Source organism: Urocitellus parryii, chromosome 3 (genome assembly GCF_045843805.1).
Source record: "Urocitellus parryii isolate mUroPar1 chromosome 3, mUroPar1.hap1, whole genome shotgun sequence".
In the NCBI taxonomy this organism is placed as follows: domain Eukaryota; kingdom Metazoa; phylum Chordata; class Mammalia; order Rodentia; family Sciuridae; genus Urocitellus; species Urocitellus parryii.
Window position 1 is genome coordinate 194,509,531 of NC_135533.1, and position 13,687 is coordinate 194,523,217.

General features: G+C 34.9%; 1 protein-coding gene across 2 annotated transcripts in view; it reads right to left on the reverse strand.

Moving 5' to 3' along the window:
* The window catches only part of Oxsr1 (oxidative stress responsive kinase 1), a 97,493-nt gene that overhangs the window by 75,368 nt on the left and 8,438 nt on the right, over window positions 1-13,687 (reverse strand). The window contains exons 2-3 of one of the 2 annotated variants that reach the window (XM_026405802.2): window positions 4,371-4,408; window positions 2,381-2,493 (exon numbers count right to left, since the gene is read on the reverse strand). In XM_026405802.2, the coding sequence (XP_026261587.1) occupies window positions 2,381-2,395 (15 nt within the window). In that variant the 5' untranslated portion in view covers window positions 2,396-2,493; window positions 4,371-4,408. The remainder of the gene's footprint in view (window positions 1-2,380; window positions 2,494-4,370; window positions 4,409-13,687) is intronic. The other variant, XM_026405793.2, reaches the window with a different exon arrangement.

Here is a 13,687-nt window from a genome sequence, read left to right on the forward strand (position 1 = left end):
AAATCAATTTGTACTCCTCTAAAAGTAAGGCCTTGACATAAAAACAAAAATACTGTCCAGAATGTTTTATGATATTTAAGAAGAGATGTTCTACTTTTGGACTAAGATTAAAAGCAACATATTACACAAAACAGAATAGACTTGAGTCAGAAAAACTGACTCCACCTCTTCTATGATTTGTTTCCCTCATCTAAGAAATAATGCTACTACCTATCTCAGACATGTTTGAGGGTAATGTACTGAAAGATGTTTGCTATTATCATCATGTGAACTTAGCTTTGAACCTCAGTTTCTTTAGTCCTTAAGTAGTAAATAATAAGGCTTTTTATTTATCTTGTCTCTTGTCTCTATCATTATAGACAATGTACAATAAGTAGTAAATAATGAGTATTCAAATTGGGCTTCTCAAACTCTAGTATTAATATGTAGGTTAGAATTTTGTTTTGCTTTGACAGTTTACAATTTGCAGGCTTCCCTTATCATCACTGCAGTTCAAATGTTGCTGTATGATATTGCTGGCAACTGTAAATCTAGATCTTCAAATAGGATTACACTCAGCCTCACATTTCAAGTGCATGTTCTCTCACCAAAGATGGGACAAGATCATTCCAGCAACTCACTCCAGCTTCTGTGCATGTGTTACCAATTCCAGAAGAAATACATGTGTCATACTTGCTAAAAGTTCGAAATATAAATCCATTTTTTTTCATTTCAATTACTATGTAATACTAAAACTCTGTACAGACAATATCAGAAATTAAATCCGACTTGGGACAGTGGAAGGCTATAGGTATATAGCTCAGTGGTAGAGTACTTGCCTAGCATGAGAGGCCCTGGGCTCTGTCATCTCCAGCATCAGGAAAAAAAGAAAAAAGAAAGAAAAAAAAAACACTTTAAAAAGAAAAGAAAGAAGAGAAACAATCTGAGTCAGTGGAAAACTTTGGATAGGCAGGTCATCCTAGTCCTAAGCCCTTCCTTTTCTATTACTAGCTTTATATGCTCTTAGAAAAATTACTAGTTCATTTTATATGGCTTTAAATACTGTTTATAGCTTTATAGCTAAATAAAAGAAATTAAAGTTTATAGTGGGTTTCAAGAAAAACCTCATGGGCTGGGGTTGTGGCTCAGTGATATCGCGCTTGCCTGGCATGCGTGAGTCACTGGGTTCGATTCTCAGGACCACATATAAATAAACAAGTGAAATGGAGATATGTGTACAACTACAACTAAAATAAATTAAATATTAAAAAAAAAGAAAAAACCTCATGAGGTACCCAAAAGAGGTATTATTATTTCCATTTAATGCCAAAGAAAGAGGATTCAAAGCATTAAATGATAATTGATATATTTTCCTTGCTGAACCCTTATTACATATTTAAAACTATTCTAAGCATCACTGTGCACAAAAGTAGTACAAAACAATTATTGTATGATGACATTTTAATCTCTTTACAGTTATTAATCTTTGAGACTCACATTACTTCTTCCTTTCCCTAGCCTTTGGAGAAGACAATGCTGCCTCGGGAGGGTGGGAGTGGGTATTTTCTCAACTTGCATCAATGGTCTTAATTCAAATTGGTATTTAGGAATCTAAATTTAGGAAATCTATGTCTTTTTGGAATATTCCATTGATCCAGGAATCACAATACCATAATATTTAAGGGAACAGAGAAGTAAGCAAGCATTATTTATACCAAGAAGAAAAGAAGAAACATGGTAATCATCCAGTACCAAAGAACAACTTAAATAGTCATCTATCAACAGAATACTACGACAACAAAAAAACATTAAATCCACATTTATAGACACAGAATCTGAGTTGAATAAAAAATTTTTCAATAAAAAAATAAATATATAATTATCTTGCCACTAAAAAAAAAAAAAAAAGATGTATTTTGTTTGTTTATTGGTGGTGCTAAGAATCAACCCCAGGGCCTTGCTCATGCTAGGAAAGTGCTCTACGACTGAGCTATTTTCTCTAGCCTGGAATAGATTTAAATGTTCACAATTTGAAAGATTACATAGTAAATGTTAATCTTGAAGTGAGAGGATTATAACTGATTTTTTTCTATTTACCCGGGTTTTATACATTTTACAATAAACATTATTTACTAATGAAGAAATAGTAAGTCCCACCCAAGCATGGTGGAGCACATCTATAATCCTAGCTACTTAGAGAGGTCAGGCAGGAGGACTGCAAGTTCAAGGCCAGTCTAGACAACTTAGAATGCACAAGGCAATAGGTTCAATACCCAGTACCACAAAATAAGTGAATAAATATAAACCTTTTTTTTAAAGAAACAAACCAAAAACTTCATATTATTTCCCACATAAATATATAGACGTATGCCCCTCCATTTAAGAAATCAGATGTGCATACCAGCAGTTCATCCATGCTAGTTTGACATTTTTCAAGATTTATCCGTTTGATTGCCACTTTCTCCTTTTTAGGGGTACAATAAGCTGCTTGGACCACAGCAGTTGCTCCACTCCCTAAAAATAAATACATAAAATGATTAAATAAATAAATGTACACATAGAGAGACATGACACTTCTAATTCCCATACTATTTAAACAAGAGTCATATATTATTCCTAGAGTAAACAACAGATGCAAAGAAACACTCTAAAGAGCAAAGTGAATAAAAGCATCAACCACTTTATATTTACTGAAAATAAATACCAGTGCAAAAATTCAAAATTTCTAGGGTACTAGTTCTAGAATATGATGGCACAGGCTCACATTTCCCTCTCTTCTACCATACAACTGAATACCCTAAAAACAACAACATACAATTATATAAGGACCCTGAAAGTTAGAAAGGAGGCAGAAGATTAGCTAGGGAACTCAGGACTTGAGGAAAGCACTACTGTGAGTTCACTGGGGTTTCCTTCTATCTTCCACATATCCCAGACTACACACCAGAGAGGCCTGTAACCAGGTACCAACAATAGTGAGGGAGGTGGGTGTACGGGTGAATACACAGACAGACAAATGAGAAAATTCTGCTCTCTGGCCAAATGACTATGAAAGGGACAGCTCAACAGAGACCCAATGGAGGGAAACATTTCCTAGTCCTCATGAAAAACAGTGATGCGCCAGCTTCCCCACAGCATCAGCAGGGCCCTCCATCCCACACCTAAAACAGTGGTAGGCCAGATACACTGCAGGGCAGCTGCATCCCTGCCCTACACCTGCGGCAATGCCAAGGCAAATTGCCCTTAGCAGTAACGAAGCCAGGGACCCACTGCCACCAGACAGCCAAGGCAGCATCTAAAAAGAAGGAACAGTGGTGTCAAGAGAATAAAGTAGAAGAGAATAGCACTGCAAGAGCTCTGAAAACTAAATTACCATAGGAATTACAGCTCACAAAAGTAGGACAGAAGCTACGCTAAACCTAAAGAGGGAACTGCTAAATTAGAAGATTAAAATAGACTCAAGAGTGTTGAATGTCCAGGATACAATCAAAAATTGACATGTCCATGAAAAAACAGGAAAAACACATCCGAACAAGAAAAAACATCATACTGACATCAATACCAAGATCAATAAGATGTTGGAATGTTATGACAAAAATTTCAAAGCACACTGGGTGTGATAGTGTGAAATCCCAGCAGCTCAAGAGATTGAGGTAGAAGGATGGTGAGTTCAAAGCCAGCCTCAACAACTTACTGAGGCCCTAAGCAACTCTTAGCAAGACCCTATCTCAAAAAAAAAAAAAAAAAAAAAAAAAAATTTAAGGGCTGGGAGGAGGTTCACTGTTAAGTACCTTGTTCAACCCCTGGTACTTCTCTCCCCCACCACCAAAAAAAAAAATTTTTTTAAGGCAGTCATCATAAAAAAAAATTCAATAAACAGTTGTGAATTCTACTGAAACAAAAAAATAGAAAATCTCAGCAAAGAAATGGAATTTGACCAGAGGGGTTTCTGGGGATTACACCCAGGGTCTCACACACACTATGCACATGCTCTAGTGCTAAGCTACACCTCAGCCCCATAAGTTATTCTTACACGTATCAAATGGAAATTATACAACTAAAACTTATATACTTACTGAGATAAAACCTTTCCTGAAAGGGCTCAATAAGAGAGTAGAGATTACAGAGGATAAATTCAGTGACTTTAGGGACAAGATCAATAGTTTACTCAATCTAAACAACAAAGATAACAGACAAAAAAAAAGAACAGAGCCTTAGGGAACAGTGAAATAATGATGAAAAGATCTAAAATAAAATCCATGTGGTATATAAAAATAATGCCTCCCACCCCAACATGTATGTGTTCTAATCCTTGAAACTTGACAGTATGTTACTTATGGCAAAGGGATTTTTCAGATGTTATTAAATTAAGGATCTTGAGATGCGATTACCTTGGATTATCTGTGCAGGCACAGTACTCACAGGAGTCCTAATGTGAAAGAGGGGAGCAAGAGGGTCAAAGTCAGACAAAGAGATAAAATAATGGAAGCAAAGGTTGGAGTGATGTAGCCATGAGCCAAGGAATAAATACTGATACATGCTACAACGTGGAGAAACCCTGAAAACACCATGCTTAATTAGTAAGAGAAGCTAGGCACAAACACTCACATACTATTTGATCACATACTATTTGATTCCATTTATATGAAATGTTCACAATAGGCAAATCCAGAGAAAAAGTAGATTAATGGTTGTCATGGACTGGGAAAAGAGGGAGGTGAACTACTACTTAATGAACATGGGCTTTTTCTGGAAATGTTCTGGAATTAGATTTTAATACACTAAAAATAAATGAAGTGTACTTTAAAATAGTAAAATCTTACCTCAATTTAAGAAAAAAAAAAAGGATAAGGGAATACTACAAACAACTTAGCTTGTAATTCAATGAATTAGAAAACATGGAGTTCCAATTTCAGTTCCAAAACAACTGAAATTCAGCCAAGATATGGATAATACAATAACATAACTACTTTGAAAATTAAATTTGTAATTCTAAAGTTCCCCCAAAATCTCCAGGCCAAGATGGTTTTGCATTAAAAGAATTAATAGCCATTTTACACATGTTTTCTAGAAACAGGAAGCAGAAGCACTTCCGAATTCATTTTAAGAGGCCATTTTACCAATACTAATCCCAGATAAAGATAAGAAAACCACACACCAGTATCTGTTATGATTTAAGATGTAAAATCTTGAGGCTGGGGTTGTGGCTCAAACCCAGTACCTCACACATGTGATCCTCCTGTACCACATAAAAATAAATAAGATATTGTTATCCATCTACAACTAAAAAATGTATTTTGAAATAAGATGCAAAATCTTTAATAAAATATTTGCTAACTGAATCAGCAACACAGAATAGATCACAACCAAGTAAAATGATTCCAGATATGCATAGCTAGTAAAATATTTAAAAATCGATGTAATACACTATAGCAACACATTACAGAAGAAAAATTACATGATCACATCAACTGGAATAGAAAAAGCATTGGAAAAATTCATCAACATGATAAAAAGCCTTTGCCAGGAATAGAGAATTTCTGGCCAACTTCATTAAGAATATCTAAAAAATAAATAACTTACAATTTATATCCTATTTAATAATGAAAGACTATTTTCCCTCTAAGATGAGGAATACAATAGGAATATCCATTCTTTTTTTTTTTTAAAGATAGAGTGAGAGAGGGGAGAGAGAGAGAGAGAATTTTTTAATATTTATTTTTTAGTCTTTGGCGGACACAACATCTTTGTTTGTATGTGGTGCTGAGGATGGAACCCGGGCCGCACGCATGCCAGGCGAGCGCTACCGCTTAAGCCACATCCCCAGCCCCAGGAATATCCATTCTTAACTCTTACTTGACAAAGTATTGGAAGTCCTATCTACTACAATAAATTAAGAGAAAGGAATAAAAGTCACCCATATCAGAAAGGAAGGAAAAAAAAAAACAATTCCTATTTGCAGATGACAGAACTATAAGAAAGGTTCATATAATTAGTAAGCAAGTTTGGCAAAGCTGAAACATACAAGATCAATGCACAAAAATCAATTTCATTATACACTAACAATAAATGAGTAAAAGCAAATTTTAAAATGTTAATACCATTTATAATTGCTCCCTCCAAAATTTAATAGGTATAAGTCTAATAAAACATGTACAGAATCTCATGTATGCTGAAAATTACAAAATACTAATGAAAAACTTTCATCTTAAAAATCTTTCAGGATGAAAAACTAATGACATTTAACTGTGTTTGTGGATTAGAAGGCTCAACAGAGTAAAAATATCAATATTCCCCAAACTGATAGATAGGATAGAAATTGCATTAAACCCAATTCCAAAGTATTTTGTAGACAGGCTTATTCTAAAGTTTATATGGAAAAGGAAAGTCCCTAAAATAACTGCTATGATTTGGGTCTGGAATGTTCCCCAAATGCTCACATGTTGACAGTATGGACCTCAATGCAGCAAGGTTCATAGAGGGAAAACTGTTTAGACAATGTCTGGATCATGAGGGCTCTGATCTCATTAGTGAATTAATCCATTGATAGTGGAATGGATTATTGGGAAATGGGACTTAGATGGAAAAGCAGATCATTGGCAGTGTTCCCTGAAAGAATATATTTTGACCCTGGCCCCTTCTGTCCTACCTCCATCCACCCACAGTTAGGTAGCTTTCCTCCGCAACACCCTTCCACCATGATGTTTCTGCCTTGGAGTACGCAGAACACGGACTGAACCTCTGAAACCGTGTGCCAAAATTAACCTTTCCTCCTAAGTAGTTCTTATCAGATAATTAATCACTGCAATGAAAAGCTAACACAATAGCCAATGCACTAATGAAGAACAATAACAAAGCTGAAAGACTGGTCTGGGGAAGTGGCTCATCGTTTGCACCTAACATGCATGAGGCCTTAGATTTAATTCCTAGTATCACCAAAAAAACGAAAAGACTCACTACCCAATTTCAAGACCTATACAGTTACAATAATCAAGACAGTGTGGTATTGGCAGAGGGATAGATACACGAAACATATAGAAACCACAAACAGATTCACATAAATGTGCCCCATTTTTAGCAAAGGTACAAAAGCATTTCGATGGAATTAGATAGCTTTGTCAATAAATGGTACTGGAGCAGATAGACATCCAAAGACAAAAAAATGAACTTCAACCTAAACCTTTTATTTAAATAAAACAACTCAAAATAGATCACAAACTTAAATATAAAACAGAAGACTATAAAAATTAAAGAAAGGAACACAGAAGAAAATCTTTGGAACCTAAGGACTAGGCAGAGTTCTTAGGCATAAAATCAAAAGCACAATTCATAAAAAGAAACACTGATAAATTTAACTATTAAAATTAAAAACCGGGCTGGGATTATGGCTCAGCAGTAGAGCGCTCGCCTAGTGTGTGTGGGACCCGGGTTCTATTCTCAGCACCTCATAAAAATAAAGGCATTGTGTTGTGTCCATCTACAAAAAAAAAAAAAAATTAAAAACCAAGGAGGCTGAGACAGGAGGAGGATCACAAGTTTGAGAAGCCTCAGCAACTTAAGCAAATTAGTGAGACCCTGTATCAAAATTTTTAAAAAAAGGATTGAAGATGTTGCTCAATGGTTAAGCACTCCTGGGTTCAATTCCCAGTACTTAAAAAAAATTTTTTTTAATTAAAAACCCTTGCTCTGCAAAGACCCTGTAAAAAATATGAATGTACTTGACAAACGACTTCTATGTAGAATGTATAAAGAGGGCTGGGGATGTGGCTCAAGCAGTAGCACCTCGCCTGGCATGCATGCGGCCCGGGTTCGATCCTCAGCATCACATACAAACAAAGATGTTGTGTCCGCCAATAACTAAAAAAAAAAAATTAAATTCTCTCTCTCTAAAAAAAAAAAAAAAAGAAAGAAAGAAAGAAATGGGCCCAAAGCCTGAAACAGTGGTACATGTCTGTAATCTTAGCTAAGGCAGGAGGATCACTAATTCAAAGCCAACCTCAACAATTTAGTTAGACCCTGTGTTAAAAAAAATAAATAAAAAGGTCTGGGGATGTTGCTCAGTGGTAAAGCACCTCTGGTTCAATTCTCCGTACCACATACACAAAAAAAGAAATGAGCCAAAGAAATGTGACATTTAATCACAGGATATACAGATGACCAATAAACACAAGAAAAAGACGTTCAACACCCTAGCCATTAGGGAAATGCAAATTAAAACTACAATGAGATATCACCACCCAATATCAAAAACGGCTTTAAAAAATAATAACAGTACCAAATGCTGATTAGGATGAAGTCAAACTAGATTTATCACTTATATACTGCTGGTAGGATTGTAAAAAACGGTACAGTTACTCTGGAAAATAGTTTGGCCATTTCTATTAAAACAAAAAAATGGACTTTTCATATGACTTAGCATTTGTAATCCTAGACATGTAACCCAGAGAAATGAAAACTTACATTCACATGGAAATTTGCATATGAATGTTGACATAGTTTTATTTTAAATAGCTCAAATTGGAACTTATCCAGATATGCTTCAACAGGTAAATGGTTAAACAAATTTGGTACAGCCACACCAAGGAATACAATTCAGCAATAAAAAGGTATAATTACTGGCACACACGATAACTTGGATGAACCTCTAGTGAGTTCTACTGAGTTAAAAACAGTACTCTCAAAAAGTTACATATTTTATTCTATGATTCTACTCTTTAAATAACAAAACAATAGAAATAGAGAATAGATCAGTGGTTGTCAAGAGTTGGGAGCGGGGGCAGATAGGACTCCAAAGGGATAGCCCAAGAGAGCCCTGCGGTGAGATGCAATTCTATTATCTTCACTTTAATGGTAATTACATGAAACTACTCATGTAATAAAACTGCATATAACTATACACACATGCATACAATTGAGTTCATCCTACAGATGAACAGGACACAGAAGAACTTTGAACACACAAAGTGAAACCAGACACAAAGGCCATATATAGTATGATTCCATTTGTATAAAATATCCAGAATAGGCAAATCCATTAGGAGCAGAAAGTAAAGTAGCCGTTTCCAGGGACCATAGGGAGAAAGAAATGGAAAGTACTGTTAACAGGAATGGAGTTTCTTTTTTGGAATCATGAAAATGTTCTGGAATTAGTGGTGATGGTTACACACCTCTGCAAATATACTGAATTGTACATTTTAAAAGGCTGAATTTTATGGTATGTGAATTACATCTCAATAATGCTACTACTTAAAATCCTTCAAGTGTGTCAAATTTCTAAATTAATGTGTTTCAAACATTAAAAATTGCAAATAATACATATATACAACTAACTAATTCAACAGAGTGTACATGTGTTAAATTTAAATCCATTTGAAAAATCCTTGTCTAAAGCCACACACACATAACCACAGTCAATACTGACATAGATAAACCCAAATCCCAATGATAACAAAAACTGCACAAAACTCAACACAAAATTTATATTGAGATCCAATATTTAAGAACATGTTTACATTCAATAACATCATCCAATATTGTAACTGAACAATTTTCACAACTGTTTAGGAACACTAAAATCCTTTGCTTAATAAAAATGATCCAACAGGCTACTACTGAAATTGTTTAGTTTGCTTCTTAGTTGAACATCCTCTATTGCACATGAATACAGGTAGAGTTGAGCAGAATGGTAGTGCTTGCAATTAAGCTCCCTTCCTTTCACATCACTTCAAGGAATCCCTAAAAAAATCTAAACTCTCTTGTCTTCAGCAAGTAGCCACTGCTTGACTCTTGGAAACACTACAGAATAGAAGGAAGCTAATCATGGAGCAGAAGCATTCTCAAATCACAGAAGACACAATGTGGCCTCTAATGGTACCTTTGACCCTATATAACAGACATCTTTTAATACATAGATGTATTCACTGATTATTAATTTTCAAAAATGTACAAAATGGTGTTAGTCTTTTTAACTAGTGTTAATTCTCACATCTACCCCTGGGTAACCCTATATTGACTATTTTACATACACAAAACCTGAAATACCAGCCTTAAACATATTAATGTTATACATATGTAAACCAAAACCATGCCAAGGTTAAAAATACAGTACTCTCCCCTTATCTACAGAGGACATCTTCCAAGGCCCCCAGAGAATGCTTGCAACCATGCACAGCACTAATCCCTATATATACTATATTTTTATTATACGAATATACTTATATAAGATTTATTTTTAAAAATAGGCACAGTAATAGGTAAAACAATAATAAAAGAACATTTTAATAACATACTTTCCAGTTCTTAACAATTTCCCAGATAGAAGACTCATGCTTACCATATATCTTAGCAACAATTTTTTTCTTATTAGGAATCTTTACCCTTTTGCATAAAGAAAGCACTTTGTGTCTTCTCTTTGGAATATTCAAATTGCCCACATTTTGCACTTTTACTGAGTAGATTACTTTAACACCAGCATTATAATACCATGACATTAAATCTGATAACCAAGATGGCTATTTAAACAGGCAAGGGGACAGGTAGCAAATACCACTTGGAAACACTGGACAAGGGAATGATTCATACTGGGGACGGGTGATGTGATACTTCATCATGCTACTCAGAACAGTACACAATTCAAAACTTGTGAATTATTTTTTTCTGGAATTTTCCATTTAAAATTTTCAGACTTCAGTTGACTGCAAGTAACTGAAACTGCAAGAAAAAAAACCATAGATAAGGGAAGATACTTCACAGATAAAGGAATAAATTTAGTTACACCAACAATGAAACATCAAACCTAAGTATTATCAATCATAATTGTTCATCTATTAAAGTATCTTTATTTCAAAGATTCACTCACTTAATGAATAAATCTCCCTAAGTTCTGGTGTGATTTAACCAATGACCAAAGACAAACTGTAAAGGTTTCACCAAACCCAGTATTAAAAAGAGACTTGCAAGCTCCAGTTCTATCCAACAATCATTTTCATCCATCATCATATGATTTTTCCCAAAACAAAAACAAAATATTTAAAGATTCTAAAATAGAGAAGTACAGTAATCCAATAAAAACTCAATACTTTCAATACCATTAATTAGAAATAGTCAACCATGTTCTTTCATTAGAAAAAAATTTACTTTATAGAAAATAGCAATTTACTGGGTATAGTGGTGCACATCTGAAATCCCAGAGATGGAAGGCTAAAGAAGAAGGATTACAAGTTCAAAGACAGCCTCAGCAATTTATCGAGGCCCCAAGCAACTTAGTGAGATCCTCTCTCAAAAAATAAAAACAGCTGTGGAAGTAACTCAGTGGTTAAGCACCTCTGGGTTCAATCTCCAATATCAAAAAGAAAATAGTGGGCTGGGGTTGTGGCTCAGCAATCACCTCATACGTGTGAGACCCTGGATTCCATCCTCAGCACCACATAAAAATAAATAAACAAAATAAAGATATTCTGGGGCTGGGGTTGTGGCTCAGCAGTAGAGCACTCGCCTAGCATGTGGGAGGCCCTGGGTTCGATCCTCAGCACCACATAAAAATAAATAAATAAATAAATAAAGATATTTTTAAAAATAAAGATATTGTGCCCATGTATAACTAAACAAATATTTTTTTAAAAAAGAAAGAAAATAGTAATTAATAATGTAAATAGGAGGGTAAAAGAATACCTAAAAAATTTTATTCATAATTATTTTTAAGTGAACTTTTTTATTCTAATTTGTTATATATGACAGCAGAATGCATTACAATTCTTACTACACATATGGAGCATAATTTTTCATATCTCTGGTTGTATACAAAGTATATTCACATCATTCATGTCTTCATACATGTACTTAGGGTAATGATACCCATCTCATTCCTCCATCTTTTTTACCCCCATTCCCCCTCACTTCCCCTCCCACTCCTTTGCCCTATCTATAGTTCATCTAATCCTCCCATGTTCCCCCCCCCCCAATCCCATTATGAATCAGCCTCCTTATATCAGAGAAAACATTTGGCATTTGGTTTTTGGGGATTGGCTAACTTCATTTGGCATTGTATTCTCCAACTCCATCCATTTACCTGCAAATGACATAATTTTATTCTCTTTTATTGCTGAATAATATTCCATTGTGTGCATATACTATATTTTCTTTATCCATTCATCTTCTGAAGGGCATCTAGGTTGGTTCCACAGTTTAGCTATTGTGAATTGTGCAGTTCTAATAAACTATTATCTCCAATATTTTTCAAAAATCTAGTAACAAAAGGATTGCAGAACAAATTTTTTAAATGCTTTATCTCCTCTTTAAAGCAGGCTTCTTAATGCAGTTTTTTTTAAACTACAACTCTATTTATGGGGCTGGGGATGTGGCTCAAGCGGTAGCGCGCTCGCCTGGCACGCGTGCAGCCCGGGTTCGATCCTCAGCACCACATACAAACAAAGATGTTGTGTCCGCCAAAAACTAACTAAATAAATAAATAAAAATAAATAAATAGATATTAAAAAACTCTCTCTCTGTCTCTCACTCTCACTCTCTAAAAAAATAAAAAAATAAATAAAATTTAAAAAAAAAAGTCTATTTACACTGGGCTTACCATCATTTTTCTTAGTATGAACACAATGGGTAAGCACTATAGGCAGCAAACATAAATGTTACTTTGTAAAAACTGTTATTTCAGTATGAATACACATACATATGGGTAAGAAGCACTACTCAGGAATGATTTCAAAGTGTGAAAAGCTATCTCCCTGATGTGCCCTCCACTAAGCACTGACCTGATATAATGATAATTTGAAAGCAATTTCCAATAAAACACCCAAAGTCAGACTTTCATTATTTTGCACTGGTTTGTATTCTAACTTCTGTTCTCTCCTAGTTAATTCTTTAACTGCATTGTCAGTGTGCACGCCAGAATGGACTGGTGTGCAAAAATAGAGGTGCAGCTTTCTCCTAAAACCTTTCAAAATGGAAAGTAAGAAAAGGAGTTACCCACACATGAGGGAAACTAAAAATAAAAAAGTTCTGAGTCTCTCTCCAACTTACCAGACCCAGAAATTAAGGGAAGGTAAAAATGGATATTACTCCTAACCTGTGAGGAAAAAAAATAAGTCAAATAAGTCAGATCAATTAAAGATATTTTCCCCAAAATTTTGGTCACAGCTCTAACAGGTAAATTCCAAAGACTATTTAAAGTAATCCTTAGTAAGGTTTTGCATTTATTAAAGGAATGAGCCAACCCAGACTGTTCATTCTAAAAGGCAAACAAGGTATTCTCACCTGAACTGTGGAGTAAGCCCTTTTCTAAATAAGAATCTTGTCAGAGTCACACTGAAAATTAAGGCTCCTAGAATTGGCACACACACACACACACACACCAAAAAAAAAAAAAAAACAGGCACCATCATAAAAATCAGGCTATTCTCTTCATACAAGATGAAAATAAAGATACATTGCCATATGTGTTGAGTAATTATTCAAACAGCATGATGGTCCTGCAGTGAATCATCCCTCACCCTCCTCCTCATTCTGGTGCTCTCCCAGCTCAAGGGACAGTAATGCCAATCTTCCTGACACTCCAGCCAAAAAGCTTGGAGTCATTTTATCTCCCCTTTCTCTCACATCTAATCCAACAGCAAATTCTCTTTTAACTTCAAAATATATCATATCCAGAGTCTAACCAATACCACCTCCACTACTACACTTCCCCCTCCCCTTGATA